The 27,953-nt window shown below is 40.9% G+C and overlaps 1 protein-coding gene across 12 annotated transcripts in view; it reads left to right on the forward strand.

Annotated features, from left to right (window-relative positions):
- The window catches only part of CAMSAP2 (calmodulin regulated spectrin associated protein family member 2), a 166,204-nt gene that overhangs the window by 83,911 nt on the left and 54,340 nt on the right, over positions 1-27,953 (forward strand). For 8 of the 12 annotated variants that reach the window (XM_039484323.1, XM_039484324.1, XM_039484319.1 and 5 more), the window contains 4 exons: positions 5,672-5,833; positions 7,447-7,530; positions 20,828-20,860; positions 24,523-24,664. In XM_039484323.1, the coding sequence (XP_039340257.1) occupies positions 5,672-5,833; positions 7,447-7,530; positions 20,828-20,860; positions 24,523-24,664 (421 nt within the window). Of the gene's footprint in view, positions 1-3,660; positions 3,737-5,671; positions 5,834-7,446; positions 7,531-20,827; positions 20,861-24,522; positions 24,665-27,953 lie in introns of those variants that run through there. The other 4 variants (XM_039484325.1, XM_039484326.1, XM_039484322.1 and 1 more) reach the window with 2 other exon arrangements.

The following is a 27,953-nucleotide window of genomic DNA, read 5'->3' on the forward strand; positions in this document are numbered from 1 at the left end:
ATCAGATCCAGTACACCTCTACCCCGATATAACGCGACTATAGTGTGGTAACCCCAGGGCTCCAGCAGCAAGCTCGGGCAGCGCTTTAAAGGGCCCAGGGCTCCGGCTGCTGCGGGGAGCCCCAGGCCCTTTAAATCACTGCTGGAGCCCTGCCTCCGCTACCCCGGAGCTGTGGCAGCGGGGCTTGGCCAGCAATATAAAGGGCCCGGGCTTCCCGCAGCGGCCAGAGCCCGGGGCTCTTTAAATCACCGCTAGGGCCCTGCTGCCGCTACCCCGGGGTTGCAGCAGCAGGGCTCAGCCAGTGATTTAAAGGGCCCAGGGCTCCAGCTGCTGCGGGGAGCCCCGGGCCCTTTAAATCACTGCTGGAGCCATGCCACTGCTACCTCAGAGCTGCGGCAGCGGGGCTCGGCTGGCAATTTAAAGGACCCGGGCTCCCCGCAGCAGCTGGAGCCCAGAGGTCTTTAAATCACTTCTGGAGCCCTGCCGCCGCTACCCCGGAGCTCCGGCGGCGCTTTAAAGGGCTCAGAGCTCTGGCCGCTGTGGGGAGCTCTGTGCCCTTTAAATCACCATCGGAGCCCTGTCACCGCTACCCCGGGGCTCTGTCAGCGGGGCTCGGGTGGCGATTTAGAGGGGCTGGGGCTCCCTGCAGCCAGAGTCCCAGGCTGTTTAAATCACTGCTGGAGCCCTTCTGCAACTACCCTGATATAACAGGGTTTCACCTATAATGCGGTAGGGATTTTTGGCTCCTGAGGACTGCGTTATATCGGGGTAGAGGTGTACCTCCCATTCGGTCCATGCTGGAGCTCTTTTGCGATTCTGGGACTCCATGGTCACCTGTGCTGATGAGCTCTGCATGGTCAACTGTGCTGATCAGCTCACTACACTGGCCAAACAGGAAGTTAAATTCAAAAGTTCCCGGGGCTTTTCCTGTCTACCTGGCCAGTGCATCTGAGCTGAGAGTGCTGTCCAGAGCGGTCACAATGGAGCACTCTGGGATAGCTCCCGTAGGCCAATACCGTCGAATTGCGTCCACACTACCCCAAATTCGACCCAGCAAGGTCGATTTTAGCGCTAAACCCCTCGCCGAGGAGTACAGAAATCGATTTTAAGAGCCCTCTAAGTCGACAAAACAGGTTCGTGTGGATGGGTACAGGGTTAAATCGACCTAATGCTACTAAATTAGACCTAAACTTGTAGTGTAGACCAGGGCCAAGTGTTGAACACAGAGTATGCTGAAGCTGGCATCCCTCCTGCTGAGGCTGGTGAGTCTCCAGCTTTTCACACCACAGCCAGCCCAAAGACTGGATCATCCAGTATCTGTGGGCTGGAGATTGAGACAGTTCACCAGCTGATGTCTGAGGAGGTAGGGAACAACTGGGTTTTACAGGAAAAATGCCCACCTGCAGTAGCAAGATGGTTTCTTGGGAGCCACAGCAGGTCTATTAAAAGAACAATAGTTAAGGCTAAGATTATGTCACGGATCCATGACTTCCACGACCTCCATGACAATGGGGGCTCCCGCAGCTGACCAGCTGTTCTCAGCAACGAGGGACCCTGCAGCAGCCCAGCCTCTGTGAGTAGGTGCAGGTGGTGGGTGCCACCAGCGGTGGCGACCCCTGAGCTGCCCAGCTGCCACCGCTGGCAGTGGCTCCGCTGCCGCAAGCAGCCAGGGCCCCCCTGCAGCTCCCAGCTGCTGGTGGCGGCAGAGGGACCCTGGAGCTACTCCCCAGCCTCCGCCACTGGCTGGGGTCCCCTGCAGATTCCCTGTCACTGTGGGTGATGGCAGACCCCCCCCTGCAGCTTCCAGCCCCGCAGGGTGGCAGGGGGACCCCTCGCACCCACTGGGCAATAGGGTTCCTGCAGCTCCCAGCTCCTGCAGGGGCAGGCAGGGTGCTGGACCTCCTACCTCCCCATTTTGTAAGAGATGTTTTTAGTAAAAGTCAGGGACAGGTCACAGCTTCTGTGATTGTTTTGTTTATTGCCTGTGACCTGTCCCTGACTTACTGAAAACATCCATGACAAAATCATAGCCGTAACAATAGTAAAACAGCTTCTGCTCCCTGCAGAGCTCATCTGCTTCTTGGTTCTTTGCTTGGATCCTTTTCCTCCCTGTAGCACATGCTGACCCTCAGCTCTGGCTCTCAGCTGATCCCTGCCCCTCCATCTCCTAGGCAAACACTCTAGAAACCTTTGCATCAGGGACTGCACATTATATGTTTGTGCATCTTGTCAGCTGGTCATGGGTGAACCCGATTAGACCCAAGGCTTTCCTGTGACTGGCTGATGTGACATTAAATATGAATAATTCCTGTCTATAGTGAAGGTAAAGTTGTATTTTAATATCTTGTTTAACATGACTCCTTAAGACTGTGTTCTAACTCAATGTGATTTTCAAGTCTTTGGAGTTGGTGGGGCTGATGGACACTCCTCCTGCCTCTCCAGTCTTGGAGGAGACGCCAAGGAGGAGCCATTGTCCACCATTTCCCTAAATCCCAGAGCTGGAACAAAATATTCAGTAGAGCTGCTGTCCTTCCCACATCTGGTGAAACCTAAGCCAGGCTGGCACACTAACCCAGCACGGCACAAGTTCAGCCTTTTATAGGCAGAGCCCAGTGAAGCCCCACTCACCAGTGATTAGTAATAACAGACGTTTCCAGCACAAGACTGTCAGTAATATAAATTCATCTTGCTAAGGTTGGGGTTATGGGTGTGTGTTTGGGTATTTGAGCTGCTGGCACGTACATTGTTGGTGGTTGTATGTTGGAGGTGATGTGCATTTTGGATGTGAGAAATGAGTATGTTTCTCTCTCGGCCATGACTACGGCTCTACCAAATTCACGGCCATGAAGAATGCGTCACGGGCCTTGAAATTTGGTCTTCCCCTGTGAAATCTGGTCTTTTGTGTGCTATTACCCTATACTACACAGATTTCACAGGGGAGACCAGCGTTTCTCAAACTGGGGGTCCTGACCCATAAGGGGATGGCGGGAGTGGGGGTTGCAAGGTTATTTTAGGGGGATCATGGTATTGCCAGACTTACTTCTGTGCTGCCTTCAGAACTGGGCAGCCAGAGAGTGGTGGCTGCTGACCGAGGGCCCAGCTCTGCAGGCAGCAGCGCAGAAGTAAGGGTGGCAATACCGTACCATGCCATCGTTACTTCTGTGCTGTTGCAGGCAGCAGCTCTGCCTTCATAACTGGACTCCCAGCCAGCAGCCGCTGCTCTCTGGCCGCCCATCTCTGAAGGTAGCACCACTGCCAGCAGCAACGCAGAAGTAACGGTAGCAGTACCGCAACCCCCCCTAAAATAACCTTGCAATCCCCCCACAACTCCTCTTTGGGTCAGGACCCGTACAATTACAACACTGTGAAATTTTACATTTAAATATCTGAAATAATGAAATTGAGAACTTTTAAAATCCTATGACTGTGAAATTTATCAAAATGGACTGTGAATTTGGTAGGGCCCTATCTATGACATTTGAGGGATAAAGCATGTGACTGTAGTTGGTCTGAATTTTAATATTTTAATAACCTGTGAATTTCTAGGTTTGTAGTGTTTGCATTGAAAAGAAATATCCTTCTGCCACTACAACTGTAAACGCATAACACTTTTGGTGTGGAAATAATATAAATGTTCATCTGAGGAGGTGGGCAGTAAGTACAAGAGGAGGGGACAGCACAATGCAAACGTATTCATCATTCTCATACTGCGGATGGTAATAAGATGTGGAATGATGTACGTATGCTACCCTAACTATAGCTCTTAAATATTACACAGTATCTTTCTCTGTGGCTTATTATTCATCAGTGTTGCCAAGATATTAGCTGATGTGCTTCATGAAATGTTTGTATGAATGCTGCACTATAGAATTTTGTTACAGTGGTAACACTACTGAGTGCTCAGAATCTTCATTTTCATCCTGAGATATTACTTTAAAATACAGTTGTAAACTGGTGGATCAGCTCCCCAGCTTGGGACAAACAGACACACCCCGTTTCATTTGTAGCCTTTTCCCCAGGGCTCTGTTTATTCTCCAGCACAAAACAAAAGCATCAGCCCTGTTCTTGACTGAGGATGTGGGCCCACCTCTGGTAACTGAAGGTTCTGGACCTCCGCAGCCTACCAGGTGGGAGGAGTGGTCTGAAGGGCCTGCTTGCCCTCTTGCAGCCTTCTGCTGCAGCCACAAGAGAGTAAGCTTTCAGCGCGCTCCTGGTTCCCGGCCCCCTTATGGAGTTGAGGCCTTGCTTTATACCCTCCAGCTGGAAAGCTGACCCAACAACTAGGTGTTTCTCAGTTGGGCCTGGGTCAGTAGTTCCCAACACTGTCCTGCTGGTCTTCCCTCCAGAAAAGGGCTCTCTGTTGTATATCACCCCTGCCCATCAAGGAAAGGTCTCAGTAGCAAGCCTCCCAGACATGGTCTACAGACCTGGGCTATCAGGGCTCATGCTAGCACTCTAAAAATAGCTGTGTAAAGGGCACTTTGTAGTTGTGGCATGGGCTGAAGCTCTGACTTGGAAGCCTCGGGGGGGCGTGGGCTTCAGATCCCCATGGTATTTTTAATAAAATTTAACATATATCATACAAAATCTAACATACCATAATGGGCCATACTGCAAAAAGATTATCATGTGGAAATTATTCCAGTTTGTGAGAAATGTCAATCCGAATTCTAGAAAATGATTACTATCTTTTTACAACAAAAGGCATAAATTAATCAGTTTTATTATGAGTACTGCTGCCACCAATTCCCAGAACTCCCACATTAATCAAGAGTCAGATGAAAATCTCTGCAGTTTTCTTGTTTGTTTGTGTGTTTGGTTTTTTTTTCTGGGTTTTTTTTAATAGTTACTGATAATGAAACTGCCACTCTCTCAACCTGTAGCCCATAAAATGAGGAGAAATTGATCCCTTCCATATTAATACAGAAGGCTTTTAGGTTATGTCCACATATGTTCAAGTTTTAAGCCTAATTGTAACCTATGTAATGATATTTCAACTATAATTTTCTTCTGACATCTTGAATCTTTTCTCTCACAGTGCACTAGGTTATAGTGAAAGATTTATTTTAATTGTGTAGCTTTGATATTTTTAATAAATGTTAACATCATACAAAAATAGAATTTCCATTTCTAAATTCAATTCTTAGAGGTAATCAAAGTGAGTTTATTGTCCAACTGTACCCTTTTCCAGTACAGATAAAATTGTTTAACAGATTTTTTACTTATGGATATTTATTTTATTAAGGATATAACAAACTTTAAAATGATTGCATGTATCTTGGTGGTGACATTAAAATTTAGTGAGGATTCCTATATTCTTTTCATTGCTTTTACATCTGACCTCAAATTCACAGTTTGTTGTTGTTGTTGTTGCTATGTTCATTATCTGGCTGTACAGATCATTTACTTTTCAAAAGCACTTTTTTTTTTCAAGCGCATGTCCTTGTGCTTTGTGTTGTCCTTGTTAAAACTGTTATGCATGTTTCCAGCATTATCCTTTGGCCTAAAGCTGGCAGTCAGTTATTAGATGTCTTGTGGAGGTTAGTTTTTTTTGGTGGTTTTGTAGGTTCATATACATCTAGTAGAAATTTAATGAAAAATAGAGAAAGAATAGAGTATTTAATTTTGTAAAATAAACAAATGGTCCCTAACTTTAACTTCTTTCTTGCAGAGTGCTCATTTGGCCATGATTGATACCCTGATGATGGCATATACAGTAGAGATGGTCAGTGTTGAAAAAGTGATTGCATGTGCTCAGCAGTATTCAGCCTTCTTCCAAGCTACAGACCTGCCCTATGACATTGAGGATGCTGTCATGTACTGGATAAATAAGGTAAGGACAACACAAACGTATGCTTAGATTGAAAAGACAATCAGCATGATTCTGCAGCCACGAATGGAATTTATGTGTATTCCAGACTTCATCTCATATAGGATGTTCATTGTTCACTTTCAGCAAGGATAAGAAAAAGGTAAGTTTTCATAATCAATTAAAACATGTTATTGAAATCAGAATTTTGACTGCAGTGTATAGTATAAAGAAAATAATGTAAGAGAGAGATGAAACCTGACGAGTTACTGATTAATTTTGATGACATGATAAAGTTGTTGATAAATCATTTAGCAGAACCTATAGATATCCTTGGCTTTCTCTAGTGTAATGGAACCCAGTTTGAAACTGAGGCTCTGTTGTACCTAAGCATATCTTGAGTATGAGGTTTTCAATCTGATTACTTACTACATAATAAACAAAATTTCCAGATATTATAGTAGCCTATTGTAATAAAATGTACCTATCAGCATCCAGCATATTCAGAAACAGATCACCCACTGCTGCCAAATCTGTTGGTACAGATGGCCCCAGATTTTTGTTTCAGTTCTGTCTGATGTGAAGTCAACATTGCTTCATGCTTTCAGTGAGTCCTATGATGATGATAATGTAGTGGCCCCTGAAAAATTGTTATTTCTCCCTTTTATATCGGTCATAGCTGGGGGCATATCACAGGTTCCTCCTCAACATGTTTAACTGGAAACCTCAATCCAGCATTCCCTAAATCAGGGATTCCCAAACTTTTTACTAAGGAGACCCACTGACTGCATTTTGTCTTTTTCTGCAACCCACCCAGATTCCAAAATTGTGGGAAAGCCCAAAATCATAGGCCAGCATCCTTCTCCTTGCCTCACTAAGGGTAAGGGGGCACAGATCAACCACAGCAGTGCCCTCCACCCTGGCACCACAACCCTAATGCCAGCCCGCTGCAGCAGGGAGACCCGGGGAAAGGGAGAGGGGGAAGGTGGGCCAGGGAAGAATGGAAAGTCAGCCTGCCTTACACTCATGCTGCTGCGGCAGGTCCTGTTCTGTGGGTTTGGGCCCAGCTCCCCACCCTGGGTATTGCAGTCCTAGTGCATAGGATGATAGCATCACTCAGGTTTGGCCCAGCTGCTCCTCTGCCAGGTTGTAATATTCAGAGCACAGAAAGCCAGGCCCAGTCCAGTGGAACAGGAGCCATTACTGCAGGGTGAGTGTGGGGCAGGCTCACCCTCCAGCACGCGCACACGTGTGCAGATGCCCTTTGGGGCCTCCCCTCTACACCGGCTCCACAACCCACTGAGAAGCTTCCCTTGACTCAGTGGTGGGTTGGGATCCACCAGTTGGGGAACAGAGCCCTAACTCTCTCCATAAACATACACTGATTCTAGGACAAAGCATTACCATCTTAGGAGTCTGGGGCAGATGAGGTTGGGGGGAGGTGGGGTTGGATAATGTTACACCCTGAATCTTGAGCCTTGCAGCCAGGGGTCCAATTTTGTGTCTTTTGCTTTGGGCCCTAGGTTGGCTTCAACAGACCCTGATCATATTGACTATCATGTTCAAGTTATAAACCCAGTCAGAAGACTGCTTCTTTTAAAAACAGAATAGGTCATTTGAAAAATTTGTCTCTTTAGGTAAATGAACATTTGAAAGACATTATGGAACAGGAACAAAAACTAAAAGAGCATCATAGTGTAGAAACTCCAGGAGGTCAAAAGGTAGGTGTACATGTTTAAATATTTAACTGTGAGGATGTGCATACATATGTAAACAAGACTTACTTTTGTACAACATGTAAAGTTACATTGTAAATTCTTTATTAAATCTAGCCAACACTACAGTTGAATTGAGCACTCTAATGATGCTCTGTACCCAACACCAAATGTTTCTGGGGATTCCTGGTAATCTTAGGAGCATTTTGCTTTTTAACAAGCCAAAACGAGCACGTATGAACACTGCTGTAGTCCTGATATGTCTGCTGAGAGCAGGGTGTACAGTATGCTAAAGTAAGAGAGAAGGCTTTTAGTTCAAAACTGCAACAAGCTATCAAAGTTTCACTTCTTCAATTAAATCATTTTTAAAATGAGTTTCAAACTTTGTGTTCCCTGTTGTCCTTTTTGCCAAAGCAAAGTTTGACAATGTGGAAAGATCTCTGTGGCAATATACATATGACACATTAGTCCTAAGAACAGTATATAATAATACGACGTAAAAAAAAAAAGAGGCTACAGACAGATCTAACTCTTTTAAAAAGCAACATACATCTTTAGAAGTTCTTTTTGGCATAGCTTTTAGATATCTCCCTTTTATTACATAGGTTTTTTTGAAAGATTCTAATAGTGTGGAATAGCATGACGCATCACTTTGGTTACAGTCCATAATAATGGTTGGTTACTAACCTTAACATGAATACAGTCAAATACATGGTATTTTATACTTTTTCCTGTCAGGAGTTTTTTCCCTGATGTTCCTGGCACTGACTCAGTTAAAAAGCATCTTAGTCAAACTCATGATACTAAGGAAGGATTCTGTGGGATTCCAGAGTATGGAAGCTGGTTTGGGAGCTTGCTTCTGAATGACACAATTCACCCTGTGGAGAAATGCTTATTATTGAGGGGAAGGATTCATCTTATCTTTAGACTTGCTTTGGTATTGATGTAAAAGAAGCTATTATAGTTACCATACAACTGTACCTGTACTTTTCTCCCCATTCTCTTTTAATGTAAGGAGTAATTTTCTTTCCCACCCTTTTTTTGAAGGAGCCAGAAGGATGCCTAGCTGTGTGAAATATTTGGTTTTAAAAAAAATGATAATGGTTCTTTTAAAAATTATAAATTTAAATTAGAGTTTAGCACAGAAAAGTTTCTGGCTTATGAGAGAAGGGCTCTTGTTTGTTCTTTAATTCAAATAATGTAAGATATGCCAAGTAGAGAAATTCTTTGACTTTTTCATACTTTAAAAGGGTAGTCTTGTTGATGAGGTCAAAAATAATTGTAACTGCCCCATACTTACATTTTATCAATATCTGCAAATAACGCCCTATCCCAGGAACAGCTTAAATTTATAGCAATGAAACAGCGAAACAATAAAGGGTTAATTTCTGACATCTACAAAATACTGATTGAAATTGACATGCAGGAATGTAGTAAGTTTTATGGGCAGATGGATTAAAGATTTTAATAGGAAATAGCATAGGAAAAATGGCTGAAAATGTAGTAGAAAGGTCAGTCATCTCATATTTGCGTTACCCATATGGAAAACTGCTTAAGACTCTTTACCAGTGGTATGCTGTTAGCTAACTGAAATGCAATATTTTCAAAGTAGGAACAGCATGCTGGAGGGAATATGGAGTAAAAGGAACTTTTTATCAACATATAATCATTGCGCCCTTATTCATAGCTTCTAGTCCAAAATTAGAGAACAATGAAGGCTACTTACTAAACAATAATATGACTTAACAATGATATTAGGCCTCCCTGAAAGAGAGACCTCTTACAATGGAGAGATCTCTTACAACAGTAAAAGTAGCCTGGTAGCCCATCTGATCTTGACTCAGTAATACGGAGGAAAAAAATTATCCCCCTGCTTTGTTTGCATAGTGCTGTAGAGTATGGGATGTCCTTGCCATAGAAAAGCTCACTTATCAGATTGGATTAAAACAAGCTAAATATTTGGATATATTGTTGTCTTCCATTAGAGTCACAAAAGGGAAATTAAATAACAGTAAGCACTTCATGACTTTAGGCTTTCTTGAAATACTGAGGGGGGACCAATGTGGTTGAGATTTTTTAAATAATGAACAGACTAAAAGAGGTAGAGAAACAGAAATTTGTCTTACCAGGAGAAATATTTTATGTTATTGTTAACTATTTAAAGACTACTGTTGTCTGCAGATTTGATCATATAAATGTGCATGATGGAAATAATATTTTGTAAAAAATATTGTATATATTTTTATGTTGCTTATTTTATTTATTTATTATTATTTACATTGTGGTAGTATTCAGGGACCCAATCATGGATCTGGGCCCCATTGTGGTTGGCATTGTAACGTTGGCACATATAACGGTCACATGCTTCAAAACTCTTTACGAATTGTCATATACTTCATGGGGAGGGGGAAGATTTTGTAACTAAGGCCTTGTCTACACCGGAATTTTAGACACCATTGAACCAGTGCAGGTGTAACATGATTTATTTTGGTGTAAATGCCTTTATGCTAGGTGTTCACATCAGTGCAGGCAAGCTCTACGGCTCCAGTATACTCCTGGATATTTTTTTTAACCTTTTAGAGATTTCTGGGGGACACTGCAACACTTGCTGTAATAAAGTGTTATCCTTTACATTTAAAGACATGAAGAGAAATGACAGTAAAATTATATGGAAAATGAGTTTAAAATATTAATTGCATATTAAAGCTTCAATTTGTTATGAAAAATTAAATCAGCTTCTGGAAAAATAAATCTTGCACCTAAATATGAGAGTTTTAGCACAGATAAATCTACCCATAATACATTGCTTGAACGCTAACATAGGTTCACAAACAAACCCCGCAAATTAGATTTTCATAAATGTTTAAATGCATGATCTTCCAAATGTGTTGCATGAGAGCCGTAAATCCCTTTATGGAAAAACTGAAGCTTTTCCACACTTTATAGAAGTGCTTTGGCACGCCGTATCTTTTAATTGTGCTTGTAATAGTGAGGTTCAGAGCTTTATAATATTGCTTGTACCTAAAAATTTTCATGTAAAAGCATTTTACAGTGTATTTATATTCACCTGAAGTATTTCCTGAGCTTTATAATATATGAGCCTGCTAGCTTCATTTATGTGTAAATATGGGAAAATAATTAAAAAATTGAATAATTTATTTGAAAAAATGGCATTCAGCCAGCTCTATTTATGAGCAGTATCTAAAGGTTATTTTTATGTTAAATGCAGAAAGATAAACTATAGTATATTTTGTACTCATTTGTATCACATTTTACCCAAGTTATCGAAACCCATTGCTTGTTACTTAAATATCTCCACATCCTAAGCCCTCACTGGTCTCCTAGGCCAGTGGCCAACCTGCCACAGTTGAATCTCTGCCATTCATTACTCCTGTTACATCCCATTTCTGCTAGAAATACACTCCTTAAGTACAGTTCATCTCACATACTGTACTTTGACTATCACTTATTACTAAAGTTAATAGCTCTCACACGTAGACACTGCTGCTGAGATTTAGAAACTCATCACAGTCTCAGGTAGAAATTATATTTTTGTCACATGGAACATATTGAACCACCCTACAGAACAGTAAAGTGTTTTGTTTTGTTTTTTAAATTGTAACTCAAGCCATCCTTTTAACCAAGTTGACTGGAATTTTCATCAACAGCTTTCTATTAAGGTGCAAAGATCAGCTTAATTGTTCAGTATAATGCTGCCACTATCAAACGTCTTTAAGTATTCACACACACACTTTGGTGCAGCACCCTGTCTATCTGTTTCCAGGCTCTGACTTGTCATCCCTGTACTCCATTTCTTTTTTCACAGCTCAGTGCCAGTAAGATGTCATTTACACTGTATATCTTTGTTGACCCCCAACATCTAATACTGACAGCTGTGCAACAGACTCAGTTATGCTCCTGGGCCACTATTCTACTGCTGCTGACATACAATTACAGCTGTTACTACTGACTACTCTGTGTGATGTTACTTTTTTCTGTCATTTTCATTCCCTGCCTGGGAACTAAGTTACTGGTATCAGCAGGCATTGTAATTAGGTCAAACACCCAATGTTGAATTCTGCTGTTGTAATATCCAAAGCAATGTAATTACACTTTTTAGATTATTCAGATACATTACATACCCTTTCTAAATAAGCAACTTTCCAAATACTTAAACAAACAAAACAAAAAATAAAAAGAACTCCACATTTACACTGAAGTTAGGCACCTAAGTGTAAGTGACATGATTTTCAGAAATGCTGACCACCCAGACTCTATTGAGTTGAAAGCTCAGGATGGTCACCACTTTGAAAATGAGGCCACTTAGTTAGTTACCTTAATTTAAGCACCTACATTTTGAAAAAGTTGGCCTTTGTGTTCACATGCGGTTCTAGCTCTATGTTTACATCTGGAGCCCATCACTACCCTCCTTCCTTGATGCTGCTTATATCCTTCAGCATGTTGCTTCCATTAGAACTTGAAAACCTAATAAATCAGGAGGTTGATATTTCCATTGTGCCTCTTCTGCTTCTTTCCATCACCCTTTCCAGACTGAGGCCCTCTGCTGTAATGTGGGTTCTCCATGTGACTGGCATAGTTTGAATTTCAAAAGTACTTTGTTCTATAGCAGTGGTTCTCAAACTTTTGTACAGGTGACCCCTTTCACATAGCAAGCCTCTGAGTGCAGCCCCCCTTATAAATTAAAAACACTTTTTTATATATTTAACACTATAATAAATGCTGGAGGCAAAGAGGGGCTTGGGGTGGAGGCTGTCAGCTCGCAACCCCCTGAGGGGTCCCAACCCCCACTTTGAGAACCCCTGTTCTACAGCTTTAAGCATCGTTGAAGGTTCTTCCTGTTTGTATGGGCTGCTACTTCAGCCACATACTGCTGAGACTTCTAATTTGCTGAGTTTTTTTAAGCTGTAGCTCTCAGGGCATGATCTTGGAAACCTGTTTTTCTCTCATTCTGGAGCTTGAACTGGAAAAGGATCAGGGAGTGAGAATGTTTCTATCTCCCCAATAAGCACAAATAGCCAAGCAGAACTGGGAAGAAAAGATCTTTATAAAGATTTCAAGGACCTGAAGACCTTATTTCTGTTTGGTCATTTTAGTTTCTGACCAAACAGAAATAAGATTGCTTATGCTAGAAACGGGCAAAATTATTCAGTAAGCTTTATAATTCTCTTCTATTTCCTACTTTGATAAATTTCACTCTTGCCAGGAATAGTAGAAAATTGAACATATAACCCTCAAAGCCTGCCAGACAGTTTTATTTTAGTTTATTTAGAAATGCTACAATAAATCGTTAGAGAGCAACTAAATTAGTGTTTTGTTGAAAAAAACATTAAAATGATTATTTATTGTGAATTAATAATTTGATTGTCTAGATTAGCTAACATATTAGATAGCCCAGACCTAACTTCCACCTCATTCCCTAATCTAGACAAACCCAACAGTAAGCATTAATTACATATAACTGGGAGTTCTTTGAGTGTAATGCCTTTGCAAATCCATATGCATTTTCCCTCTTCTTTGGGTTTTATTAGATTTCAGTGAGGTGGGGAGGAACTGGACCCAGTTGGCAGGAGATGTTTTAATAAGAATGGTTGGAATGTTCAGATCCAGAGGTGGTTGTGCATGTATTGCCTAAAATTTAACCACTTCTAAATGGTTATGGGATTCTCCAAATACAGAAGCCCAATCAAACACAGTGGCTTTGCAGAGGAAATACATTGAGTTCAACCACTCCTCGTACACAACCTTTTGCAAGTAAAAAATTATTTCATATTCAGACTAAATGAAATCTGTTTCCTTGCTACAGTTAGTTTCCATAGTTTAAAAAGTAAGTAGTAAAGACAATATTCCATACAGCAAACAACTATGTAAAATAACAATGAGTTTTCACATACTTTGACTTTTTTACAATCTTTCAGTGAGTAAACCTTTTATAATAATGCAGCATGTCTAGATCTTTTTAAAAACTACATAAACATACAAAATATATACTTCCTTTGCAATATATTTTCTGCTTCAGTATAAAACATATGAAAATTAGCTTCATCTGCACTTATAACCATTCTTTAAAATTTTTCATTTGTACAATCAAGTTAATTTACCCTTTGGTAGAACTTGCTCTGTGTATTTGCTATACTACAATAACAATGGTGGTTCTTCAAGTGTTTGCAGACATGTATTCCACTCAGGTGCGTGTGTGCCCAGCGCACCAAAGCTGGAGAACTTTCCCTTGCAGTTCCCAAAGGCACAGAGCTGGAGCCCTCTGGCCCTTAGCTCCTCCTCTAGCTAATTTTAAGGGTAGCACTGCCCTGACCCCCTTACCAAACCCTAGTTCCTTCTTACCACCCCATGGCTGGAGTCAGAGTATTCTGGGTTTTATTTTACCTCATACTTCTCTCTCTGTCTTTCTGGGATTTTATCGTCTCTAGTTACTGACTAGTTAGTATAGTTAAGTAGTACCCATAGGTTTAGTTTGTAATAGTTAGGATAGACAGTTATCCTGGGTGATGCCCTCACTAGGATTTAAACATGATCTGTGGTGGCGGGTGGCTATCCCCACTAGTGACCCCAGCACACAGTGTTTGTTGTGCCTGGAAGAAGGGCACATTAAAGAAAGGTTCAGCAAGATTCAGATTCTTTTCCTAGGAGGAGGTGAGCTTATTCTCCTTCCTTTGGTTCTCTTAGAAAAAGATCTCATAAAACAGATGAGAGCTGTTCCAAACCTAGGAAAGATTCCTTCTCCCCTTCTAAAAGGAGTGTAGAGTAGCATCATCATTCATCCAGTATGCGAGATAGAGCATGTCCATCTACTTGCTCTTTGGTACCGAGCTGAGAGCAAGTAGACTCCATACTGTTGACTCTAGCACCACTTGTGGGACATCCATTGAGTCCATCACTGACAACATCTATGTCAGCACAAGCTGTGTCCACACGGGTGTCATATCAGGGAAGATTGGCCTTGCTTTGCTTGTCTGTTCCTGACTCTCCTTTGATTCAAGAATGCTCAGCTGTAGTGCTTTCTTTGGCACCATCTGGACTAGTTTTAGACCCCTCATCATTGTTGACACTGTCTTCTGTGCCTTTTCCAGTTCAGGGTGCAGGGTTGGGGTAACCCACTGTTTTGGTACTGAGAAGCGTGTCAGCACAGGTACTACCTTCTGTACCAGTGACAACTGCAGAGCACACTGCTTCTGTAGGAATGGGAACGGCTTCAATTTCAGTGCAGACGTTTGCTCTGGTACTGAGTGTAAGGTCCATATCAGTGCTTAAAGTACTGAGTGCTTTATCTTTCTCGGTACTGATGAGCTAAACTTCAAATGAGGCGGGATGTTTGCTGGCCCCATCGGGGATGGCTATTCTGTTGCCTCTGTTGACAACTTGGAAGATTCCTCAGGGTTGGAGACATCCTCCTCCTCTCTGTTACCTTCTAAGTATTGCTTTTGAAAAACACCGAGACTTCCTGGGGATTACCACTGGTACTAATACTGTGAATGCTTTCATAGTTGAGAGAGGACTTCTTGGCCTAGTTCCTACTGGCCATCTATGCCGTATCCCTACCCACTATGGCCTTGTTGGGATCCCTGGGATGTTCCACAGTCAGTGAGGTTCTGATCAATGGCGCAATCCTATTCTGCTGGGAGCCTCTCCTATTGAGCCTCTATCACTGCAGCCACAAATGGCAGTTGCTCCGGTGGAACTGGTTCAGTCTGAATTGTTGTTACAGGCATCACAGGAGATTCTTCTTGCTTTGCTTCCTTCCTCTTCTTCATTGCTAGACAACTCTGTAATGCCAGAATATTCCTCCCCTGTATCTGAGGATTTTAAATAATGTCACGACCTCCTGAGGCTCATGGTTTCAGCCTTCGGTATTCAGGAGAACATCCATAAGTTACTGTATATTCTCCTATCCTCAGCTCCAGGGAAAGTGGCTCTCCCCATAAATGAAGTGATCTTGGAGCCAGCAAGGACTCTATGGAACACTCCAGCTTCCCTACCACCCACAACGAAGTGTACAGATAAAAGATGTAACGTGCCTCTGCATGGTTTTGAGTGCATCTATTTGCAGTACTTAAATTTCTTGTTGTAATGGCAGCTAATGAGAGGTTAAGACAGGGAGATATAAATTGACACCAAAGAACAAAGATTTTAAAAGCTTCAAAGAACTTTCATAGAACTTTTCATAGAATATTAGGGTTGAAAGGGACCTTAGGAGGTCATCTAGTCCAACCCCCTGCTCAAAGCAGGACCAATCCCCAAATTGCCCCCTCAAAAAAAAAAGTAATAATTGGAGATATACCAGTCTCCTAGAGATGGAAGGGACCTTGAAAGGTCATTGAGTCCAGCCCCCTGCCTTCATTAGCAGGACCAATTTTTGCTCCACATCCCTAAGTGGCCCTCTCAAGGATTGAACTCACAACCCTGGGTTTAGCAGGCCAATGCTCAAACCACTGAGCTATCCCTCCCCCCCTATTCAATGTGTTTGGGAGGAAAATGTATTCTACCTCTTCCTTACAAATGCATGTTGCCAATCAGCAGGCACTTTTATCAAAGTACGACTTTTGTAAATTGGGAAGCAATGGCAAAATTAACAGATAAGTTGCCCAGAATCCTGTAGCGAAGAGTTTAAGGCTTTCATTGAAGAAGACTGTCGAGTGGCAAAAACATCACTACAGTTAGTTTGAGACATGGCTGATGCTTCTTCTAGAGTTATGGCCTCTGCTGTAACAATGAGAAGGACTTCATGGTTGCAGAACTCTGGTATAACTCCTGAGGTCCAACAGACAATTGAGGACCTACTCTTTGACAGTCAATTTTTACTTTCAGAGAAAACTGATGAAACATTACATTCCCTTGAAGACTCAAGCTATGTTGTGTTTGTTGGGGGTTTTTACCTCAGTGGTAAAGATGCATCACTTCCCGGAACAACAACAATAGCAGCAATGTCACCCTCAGCAGTTCTTTAGTTCAAATTATCCTGCAGGATAATTCTCCAGAAAGGGGCACAAGTCTCATAGAAATAGGTCTTCTTGTCCCAATTTTAACCTATCAGCTTGTCCTTTATCTGTTTTGGGAAAGCAGCCTACTCAACACTCTCCCTGAGGTTGGCATTCCAGTTCTCAAGCTTCATGACATTTCCCTTTTGTTTGGGAACAGGCTATCCCTTTTCTACAGGGTTTGGGAGTCAATAACTATGGACAAGTGGGCACTAAGCATTGTGGGACTGGGGTATGTCGTTCAGTTCCAGCCTGTTCACCCTTCCCACTCAACTACTCTTTCCCTTTTCAGGGACCCCTCTCACTAGTTTCTGCTCCTTCAATATGTGCAGACTCTCCAGGCTTTGGGGGCCATAGAGGAGTTTCCACTTCAAAATCAGGGAAAGGGTTTCTACTCATAGTACTTCCTGATCCCCAAGTCCAAGGGAGGGATGAGACCTAGCCTCAGTCTCTGTGTTTTCAACAAGTACATCAAATACATGAGACTGTGCATGGGTACCCTAGGGACTATACTCCCATTCTGAATCACAACAGCCAGTTTGCAGCCCTCAATCTTCAGGATGCTTACTTCCATACAGTAATCTTCCCAAGTCACAGGAGGTTTATGAGATTTGTAGTGGAGGTCAACCTTATCAGTACACTGTGCTTCCCTTTGGCTTTTCCTCCATTCCATGGGTTTCTACCAAATGCTTCACTCTAGTAGCAGCATATCTCAGAAGAAGAGGAATTCTTGTCTGCCCAAACCTGGACAATTGGTTAGTCAGAGGCAAGTCCAAAAAACAAGTCCTCTGTAATACCAATTCACACTATGTCTCTTTGATCATCTGGGTCTGATTTTGAACAAAGGAACGTTGACATTAATGCTAACTGAACAAACTGATGAATTAGGTCCCTACTAGACTAATAAATTTGAGAGTGATTCTGCCAAACAAACAGTTTCAAGCAATTTGTCACCTGTGTCTGGCACTTGAATCCTAACCTTCAACTACAGTCCATGTGTGCCTGAAGTTCTACACCATATGGCTTCATGCACTTATGTAGTCCAGCCTGTGAGATTGTGCCTTCATCCTCTTCAAATGTGGTTGAAGTTGGTTTATTGCCCGAGTTGTCAGTTGTTGGACAAGCTTGTCCAAATGCCTCCAGTGATCCTGGACTTCTTACAGTGGTGGACAGTTCTGAGCAATATATGCCAGGGTATTCCCTTTGGTTGTTTTCCAACAACCAGGATTATAGTCACCAATGCTTCCTCAATAGGTTGGGGAGTTCATCTAGAAACACTGAAAATTCAGGGCTTATGGTCGAAAAGGAGGCTTCCTTTCATATCAACATCCTGGAGCTTCAAGCCATTTACAATGCCTGCCCAGCCTTTCAGAATCACATTGGAGTGCAGCAGTTCATATACGCAGCACCACAATGTATTATGATCCTAGGATGCAATAAAATTTTGTCAGTTCTGCATCAAGGAAAGTATAATTCCCGCAGCTGCTCATTTACCTGGGGTCCAGAATCACTAGTCCAATCATCTCAGCAGGAATTTCTCCCAGAATCACAAGTGGTGTGCTGAATTCCATCTTCTTACAAGAGACATCCTGATTATAGACCAGTTTGAGACAAGAGACATCATTTTTTTGCTCTCAAGTAGGTCTCAGTCCAGGCTCCTTAACAGATGCCTTCCATCTGAATTGGGGATCGGCACTGATGTATGCCTTTCCCCTGGTACCCCTCATTCCTCATTATTCTTAAACTGAAGTTGGATCATGCCAAACTAATTCTTACTGCATCAGTTTGGCCAAGGCAATGTTGATTCTCTGACCTACTAAGTCTGTCAGTTCGACCTCCCACCACTCTTCCTCTTTATCATAATCTGCTGACTTAGCACCACAGTTGAGTTTTGCATCCAGTGTTCAGAAGTCTACACCTCATGGCATGGATGCTGCATGTTTAGATGAGGAGGCAGAGGAATGCTGTTTGGAAGCTTTTTAGCAAGTGCTATTCAGTAATAGAAAACCGTCCACAAGAGCTACCTATTTGACCAAGTGGAAGTGGCTTTTGATGTGATCGCTAGCCTGGGGATTCGACAAAGGCTAGCCTGCATTTGGGACATTTTGAAGTATCTGCTACACCTTCAGTCCTCTGATCTGTCTCTCAGCTCCTTGAAGATCCAGTAACAGGTGATCTTGGCGTTTCATCCTCTGACCCAAATGAAGTCAATTTTCTCTAATACCATGGTAGCAAGATTTCTAGGAGGAGTCATTAGTCTCCACCCAGCAGTGAAAGAGCCAGTTCCCTTGTGAGACCTTAATACTGTGTTAACTGCTCTTATCGGGCCTTCACTTGAGCCTCTGGCAACCTGTTCTCTGTCCCTCCTGTGCCAGAAGACAGCCTTTCTTCTTGCTATAACATCTGCAAGGAGAGTATGTGAACTGCAGGCCATAATGGTATATGCAGTTTACACAGTTTTTCAAAGACAAAGTGGCCCTATGGTCACATCCAAGATTTTTGTTGGAAGTGGTTTCCCAATTTCACCTCAACCAAGTAATATTTTTGCTATTCTTTCCCAAACAACAATCAAATACATATGAACAGCAACTTCATTCATTGGATATGAGATGATGCTTGGCGTTTTACCTAGAGAGGACTACATTTTTTCATTCATCACCTCATTTTTTGTCTCCTATGCAGATCAAAGGAAGGGTCAGGCTGACTCTAGGCAGATTTCCAGGTGAATAACTTCCTGCATTACAATAGTATATAAAGTAGCTGTTCCTCAGATCATGCTTCCTCAGAGATTATGGACTTATTTGATGAGGGCTCAACCAACAACGATAGCATTCCTAAGTGCTATTTTGATATTGGACATTGGCAAGGCTGCCACCCAGTCTTCTGTATATACTTTTATCAAGCACTATGCTGTTAGCACTGCATCTAGGTCAGATGCAAACTTTGTAAAGGCAATTCTGCAGTTGTTGAAGTAGACTCCATGTCCCACCACCTTAAAGTACGGCTTGTGAGTCAACTGAATGGAATACACATCTACAACCACTCAAAGGAAAAATGGTTACTTGTACTGTAACTGTTGTTCTTCTAGATGTGGATGGAGACATGTATTCTACAACCCAACCTCCAGCCCCTCTGCATCAGAGTGTTTTGTCTTGACATTTGGAGCAAAGGAACTGAGAGGGGTTGGGGTGGCAGTTCCATTCAATAGCCAGGGAAGGGGTTCAGGGCCAGAGGGCATGAGCGTCATCCCTACTGGTATTGCTAGGAAAGGTTTCCAGTGTTGATGCACTGGGTGCTTGCTCACCTGAGTGGAATACACATCTGCACCCACATCTCAAAAAATCAACAGTTACAGTACAGTAACTGTTTTTTTGTAATAAATATTTTTCTGAAACCTATAAGCACAATTAGGGACTAATCTAAAACCCTTTGAAATTAATGAAATAATTTCCATTGTTTTTTTTTTCAATGGGTTTGTTGGGATTAAGTATTTAGAGTGAATTTACTTTGATTCTTTGCAAATCTAGTCTATATATTTAATAGACTATTTGATGATTAAATCCACCCATTCTGATCCCCTCCGCCCCCTTCCCTAGAAGTAGCTGAAAGAAAACTACGCACATGAAAACTAGGTTATACATTCAGGTCATTGCCCATCATGTAGCTGATGCTAATGTGACTTGTAATTGCAAATACATGCTTGCCCGCACCCCTCATTTTTCTGAAGATTGTCATAGGACTATATTTACAAAATATTTTTAAACGTGTATGAAACGTTACTGGTTGACATTGGAATTAACTGTTAAAAACCTCACTGGGATTTGTAATGTTGCTGTACAAGCATGTTTAGACCTGTTACTATACATTGTGTGACCTTTTTTGCTTGCTTACATATTCTATGTTCTGAGTCATTTCATTTTGATCATAGTCTCAGATGAATTCCTCATTTGGTAAAATTGATTGCATATCCCGGGTGCAATTAGATGTGTGAGGACATCAAATAAAATAATAGTAATTTAAAAATCTGTGTCTTTTTAGTGTGGGAAAATTACTCTGTTGATCAACAGAGACTGAAAACTATCATTCCATTATTAGTTTTACTATTAAAGAATTTCATTTTATCATGTATGAAGGTTACAGTGCCAATAGCATTTATTATGAAATTATAATACACCATTGTACAAAACTGAGAGTTTATAGCAAAATTGCTATGTAAGGATAAAGTATAAAATCTGATAAAAAAATTTCCTTTTGCTTTTTGTTTTTTCTTTTTTCTACTGCTTCCTCTGAAGTCTCCTACCAAATGGTTTTGGAAACTGGTTCCTGTAAGTTTGCCTGACTGCTTCACCTTTGATCTAATAGCTTAAAATGAGAATGGGTTTGTCCATGTCATACTGGTGTACTCATTCATTTCATTTATCTCAGATTATAGTATAGTAGATTGCTGTCCGTAGGGTTCACATAGTTTAGAATCCAGTCTTTCAAGGTAATCTGGGGAAAATTAAAATTTAAGGTATGATATTGGATCAAAAGTTGCTTTAAGAACAGTTGACATGCATCTGTAGTGGTTATGATATTTTACTTTTTATAGTGCAGTGTGTTGCCTTCTCTTACCTCATCTCAGAATATAAAATATCCTCTCTGTACTCTCTCTAGTAAGGTTCTTTGCTTGGTTCATATGCAAACTCCTATTCAGAGTGAATCAGAGCTGCTTGTGTACTTTATTAAGAACGTTGATCCACAGAAGCCAACCTTTGTGGCATTTGAAGTTTTTAGACACTTATTAAAAGTGTGTGTCACACACACCATTTATCCTAGTTTCTGTCTTTTCAATTAGTGATGAGTATTTAGGGGAGCAAAACATTGGTTATCCCCCTATTGTTAAAATTATAAAAGCATAATAATGTAAGTCTGTGCTTCATTAATAACAAACTAAATTTATTTCCTTGATACTCTCTCTTCTGGGGGTGATCATTTTCCTTTATCATATTGTAATTTGCACTAAAATTGTGTGCAGTTTAATTAATGTATCCCCTTGCTACACTTCAACAATAAAGATAATATGCTATTTTCTCTGTCATCAATAAATCCATACTATGGGTATGGACCTGCTTTGAGATTTACTTAGTCTGTAGATGTTCAAGTAAATGCTGTATTGCATTTTGTTCTGTTGTCCAAAAATGTACTTTTGATCTTTCAATCAAATCACACATGTAGCACTTGGGCAGGCCCTCAGATAGTTTTGTTTTAACTAATAAGAGATGGTTTATATATTGCAAAGAGAGAAAAATGCACCTAGGAACTGCTTACTGTAAATAAAGTTTTGCCATTGCCTAAAGAACAGCATTAAAAAACAGTTTGTAATAGTGACTACAGCTGTTCTATTTCTAGCTGATTGAACCCAAATTCATAAGAGTCTGTAGTATAAAAGTAATTCCTCTGCAGTTTTGTCTTTTTTTCTGCTCTGCATTGATATCTACATATATTTAAAGAGACTATTCAGTTCTGGACTATGTAATACCATTAAATGTTCTTATTTCAGGAATGAAAGGACAACAACATAACTAACATAGAGGAGTAAAGCCACAAGTGGGCTGTGTATGCTCATTACAGACCTACGAAAATAAACTACATCTCACATCAAAATCTGACACAGAGTATTTCCATTAAACCAGAATGCTAGCGAAGAGCTGTTTCAGAATAAACCTTTTGTTATTGCTGTTTTTGCATACGGTATTAGTTTACCCATAGTTCCCCAGCAGTATATTAGAAACATCATATGTATTTGCTGTGCAGTTATTAAAAGCAGTGCTGTACAATCTTTTGATAAATATGGTACTAGCATGTTGAGGTGTTATATTTTGTTATGACCATGTTTATCATCACACTTTCTAAATGATTACAGGAGATTTTCTTCCAAATTAAAAGTAAAAACCAGTCACTGGTGGCTACACAGTAAGTTGAAGTAGCATAACATCTGTTGCCTTCTTTATCAAATGCTGAATAAATTCCTATTAAAACGATACAAAAATACCTTGAGCAACCTAGTAGATTTGACTATATTTTAACTTATTTTTCCTAAAGTTGGGTATTTCTACTCTCTCAAACGACCATCTTCTTCCAGGTCTACCTTAAAGGTTTGACATAGTTTCCAAGAGTAGTCTGTAGACAATGTTCCTAAGGCAACCTGAATCATCATTTAAGTGACAGGAAGCTTTCTCTCAGAAAGTCATTGTGTGGTGGCATATCATGATATGCTGCTAAGCCAGCCATTGTACTCTGTATTTAAAACAACTTTAAAATGTTCTTTAAACAAAATTGAGAGACTTTGTTTTTAAAACAATATATTAAATTATTGGGAGAAATTTTTAATTATGATTTTTGAGCCAGTCTGTATATTATTTGTTACTGCATCTTCTTTGCTATTGTTATCTAATAATAAAATCAAATCTAAGTAAAACATTTCTCCTCACACTTCATTTCTAAACCATTTCCATGGAGGAAAACCATAATTCTATATTTGTGACATTATAGTGATTTCCATGACAATAGATTAGATTGTCATGAGTAAAGAATTGCAAGTTAGAGGGGGAGGAAAAAGCTCTGACAGGAAGAAAAATGTCTTGCTTAAATATAGGTAATTTAAAGTGTTACTAACATATGCAAATCAAATATTAATAATACATGAAAGATAAACACATTTTGTTTAGCATTTTCAGATGTCTGCCATAGCAAGGGGAAACTGTCTTCTGCCATTTGTATCTTCATACAACATACTTCATACAATAGAGTCACCACATTTCAAGCTTGAAGTAAAGCTTTAAATCTTATTCTTTAAATATGAAAATATAACTGGTTAAAAGTTATCTGGGCCATTCTGGTGTAAAGACTTGTCTTCAGTTCACAGTACTGGTATCTCTCCACAAGGTAATACAGTTTGGGAGTTCTACATCTCTCAATAATCCACCATTTTGGCCAATTTAAGAGAGACACGGAACTGCACCGAATGGAATCCCATCTGGTTCTCACCAAAAGTATAATTTTCAGGGTTAGAGTGAGTGAATTCTCAGAACCTCAAAAGAGATCCCTCAGATTCCATCTAAATATATACATAACTTAAACATAAAATTAGTTAGCTCCGGGATATTCTTGACATCATAATTAGCACTTAGGTATGAAGACAGATTGTAAACTTTCTGTAATATTTGAAAATTAAAAGGTCATATCAACAAGTTAGTAAATACATCATTTTATATGTCCCTTTTTTTTTAATCTGCCACTCCAGAGGATGTGAGAAGACACATTAAGAATGACCAATATGAAATTAGAGCAAAAAAAAAGTTTTTCTAAATGTTTTCTTTTTGTAATGTTCTTTTACCCTAGTAATCTTGACTATAATGCACTGTTGTCTGTATGACACAGACTAAAATTAAAATGGAGCTGATCAAATCCAGATTTCTCTACTTTTGAACTTGGCAGCAGGTCTGTTATAACTGAAGCACGTATTGGCCCAGATCCTCATGTGGTGCATACTGGCATAGCTCAGTTCACTTTCAAGGAGCAATGCAGAGTTACACCAGCTGAGGATTTGGCCCATTATGTTAGACAAATAAATAATTTTTGAATGCTTATGAAATTGAATCCCACTATTTGTAGGTTATTCTCCTAATAGTGATAAATGAATTATCTGATTTCAGAGTGAATTCGAATATTGTATGTATTTGATCAAACTTTGGTAGCACAGTAATTTTGAATGAAAGTTGCAATATTATCATATGGGCTTATTTCCTTTTAAATCTATCTACATTTTGCCTATTTGTTTAGCATAAATATTAATCTACAGAAAGTAACCACTGACAAAATGGTGACTGACTTGATATTACTTAATGCCTTTTCACTAATGGAACACAGAATCTACAGTACAAATCTGTTTTCACATATGTTTCTGAGCATATGTCTATTTTAATCTCCTCTTTCTACATGGTAGGCTCGTTACAGGAAGGAGCAAACACTGCTTAAGCAGCTGCCTTGCATTCCATTGGTAGAAAATCTGCTGAAGGATGGTACAGATGGTTGTGCTTTAGCTGCTCTGATCCACTTCTACTGTCCTGATATTGTCAAACTGGAGGGTGAGTGTGTATGTTAGATGACTCTCTGCTATTAAAAAGATGGTGATGCAAGTTAAAATGGCTTTTTCTTCAGTATACATTAGAATGGTGGCATTGAATAGCATAGATACAGAAGAGGTAAAATGTGAGAGTTTCTTAAAAGCTCTGACTCATGCATAAAATTTCAGTTTTTAAAGCGAGAGCACTACTTACCAGGGTATCTCCCAATATTATGTTTACCATTACTATCTATAAATCACCAAGCAAATATAAGTTTGTAAAGATAATTCCATAAGGAACTGTTTTGGCAGATTCCTCACTCTTGAGAGCACATCCTTCGGTGCCTAAAGTGTCTTGTCATCCAGTCCTCTTTGGTCATTCTCTAGCCTTCTGTTCTCCCCATGAAAGCTTCAGCCTTGTTGGGATCATGCACATGGATCTCAGGCTTGCTCAGATCTGAAGTGTGAAATCCCTATGCAAAACCATTCCAAAGAATGCCTTCAGTACTAGAAGCCTCCAGATTTAAGAAAGAAAAACTCCAGTCGCTCTTGGGCTTATGAGATGGAAAAAGTTGGCTTTCAAGTTATGTAAGTGTCAAATCCAGGCATGTGCTGTTATTGTCTAGTGTGTCTGATCAGAGAAGGGTTGAAACCAGGACTGCCATGGATGCTAACTCTTTGGATCTTTGCTTCCAGTGCTAACACCTTGTCCACTTACTGTTTGAGAACAGATTGAGATTCAGAATTTCTTACTGATGCATTTTTTAGGCCTAGAGTTGGAATCTCATGTATGCCTTCCCACAGATTCCTCCACTCTCTGTTTTTCATAACAGTGAAGCAAGACAGGGCTCATGTCATCCTCGAATCCCTAGCTTAATATCACCAGTTTTATTGTTTGGATCTCCTAGCCATAATATCCCATTTACTCTTTTAAAATATGCATGTGAAGTCTCCCCTTTTGTCTCGAAAATAAAGTCAGAGGTGATCAGGTCCTACTGTGAGAACCTTAGAAAACATTACAAATATAAAGTTTTATTGAGGCTTACTCTATCTAACAGTATTATTCTTGACACTTATTAGATTTGAATGTTCACATGGGAAGCACCAGGTCATTTTGGAATTAAGGACACCAGCTACCAAAAGGGTATGCAGTAAAATGGAGAAGCTTTAATAAATAGGGAAGAAAGCAGAAACAGAGACCTAATGTCTTCTCATTCTTTGTATTCTGGACTACTTGCTTTCTTTAGAAAAGAAAAAAAAGACCGTACCTGGCTGCTTTTAGCAATTTTTCATAATCTTCCAGTCCAGGGAACAATAGTTTTTCTTCATCTGAATGAAGGGGGGAGGGATAGTTCAGTGGTTTGAGCATTGGCCTGCTAAATCCAGAGTTGCAAGTTCAATCCTTGAGGGGGTCATTCAGGAATCTGGGGCAAAAATTTGTCTGATGATTGGTCTTGATGACCTCCTGAGGTCCCTTCCAACCCTGACAGACTATGAATAGGGCATTATTTTTGTATATCCTCTAGTGTGAGGCTTTACATTCCTGAAATTAGAACTCAGTACTGACAAGACCACTTTTACTCCCCTGTCTCTCAAAGCTGCAGTCTCAGTAGCTATTAGATCAACAAACAGGCTGAGTGAGGCTGATTATGCCAGATCCTCCTTTCATCTGTAAGGTAAAGTAGATGCTACATCCACATCCTAAATTCCATCTTAATTAGTTGGTCTCTTGTAGTCTTTATCCCAAACCAAATTTAACAGAAGAAATTAAACCTGAATATTTTCAGTTTAAAAATGCATTGATTTGTTGCCTGATGAAGAAAGAATTTTTTTTGTTGGTTTCAAGATTTTTTTGTATTTGTGGCCATATTCAAGTTGGTATCAGTTTCAGTTGAAAGATTTATCTAAATTATTAACTCCTATCTATGACCAACATAAGTCCCTCTACCAGGTAGCCCATCCTAGTAGTTGTAAAACAGCTTCCATGGAATGCTGGAGAAATGTCTCCACCCTGAAATCTGTAAAGCTGCCTGTAATGGGGTCACACTCACCTCTCGCGAGCACCCCCTGGCCGAGTGCATGTGCCTACACTCTAGGGTGACTAGATGACCTGATTTTATAGGGACAGTCACGATATTTGGGGATTTATATAGGTGCCTATTACCCCCCGCACTCTGTCCCGATTTTTCATACTTGCTGTCTGGTCACCCTAACTCTCTCTCTCTCTGTTGGTGGTGGGTCTTTGGTGACTCGGCCCTCCAGCCAAGTCATATACAGTCTGTCTGTGAGATAAAAACAACACAAACCCCTTTCAGGGTAAAAGTCAAACAGGGGCCTCTCTTAGTGCCCTCTGTAATGTCTCTCTCAGTTTGTCCCTGCTCCAGAATAGAGCGGTGCCCCAGGACTCCTTCCCTGGGGGCAGTGTCTTTGCCCTCTCAGGGCCTTTCTGGCCCCAGCTCTTCACTTGGGCCATTAAAAGAGTTTGGTTCCCCTTCTGGGGTGTATCAAAGTCCAGGCCACTTTTCCAGTGGCTGGTAGAGGAGAGCTGGGTCCGCCTTTTACTCCGGGTCCCAGTCCAGGGACCCTATAGATAGCAGCTGTCCATGATGTCCCTTTAAATAAACTGTGTTGCTGCTATAATTCCCTGGGCCCCTTCCCCATGGCTCCTGCATATTCTTCACCCTTATCTCAGGGCCTTGTCCTTGTGGAGTTCCAGCAGCCAGCCTGGAGCACCATCCACTCTCCTCCAGCTGTAGCAAGGAACTGAACTCACTCTGGCCCTGCAGCTCTTCCTATACTGACCTGCTGGGCCCTGATTGGCTGCTTGGAGTACCCTCTCCTGCCCTTTTCTGGGACGGGGGTGTGGCAGGGCCATGAGGCCTCCCGCAGGGGACCTCAGGACCTAGTCCACCCCATCACACTGCCACATGAAACTTCATTCACATCTTCACTTACCTGTACTCCCTCAATTTAGTAATAAAATCTGATGCTTATATTCTTTCCTTTTTATTTCCTTCAGGACCTCATTCTTTAAGAACTTCTCTAGGGAGTTATTACTGTAGTCTATCTCTTAAAAGACAATTATTGAAGTAGAAAGGATAGTTACTCAGCTGTACGTGGTATGTAGAGTATATTGCAGCATCAGAACCACACTGACCTACTCACCATTACCACTTCTGTGACTATAAATGGTATTTTGAATAGTAAAAGGAAATGAGGGCATCAGGGCCTGCAATTACTTGTATTAAACTCATTTTGAACAGTTGGCTCCAAAAAAGAGAGTATATGGTGCGCAAACTGATATTGCTTTT

This window comes from Mauremys reevesii, linkage group 8 (genome assembly GCF_016161935.1).
Source record: "Mauremys reevesii isolate NIE-2019 linkage group 8, ASM1616193v1, whole genome shotgun sequence".
Lineage (NCBI taxonomy): Eukaryota > Metazoa > Chordata > Testudines > Geoemydidae > Mauremys > Mauremys reevesii.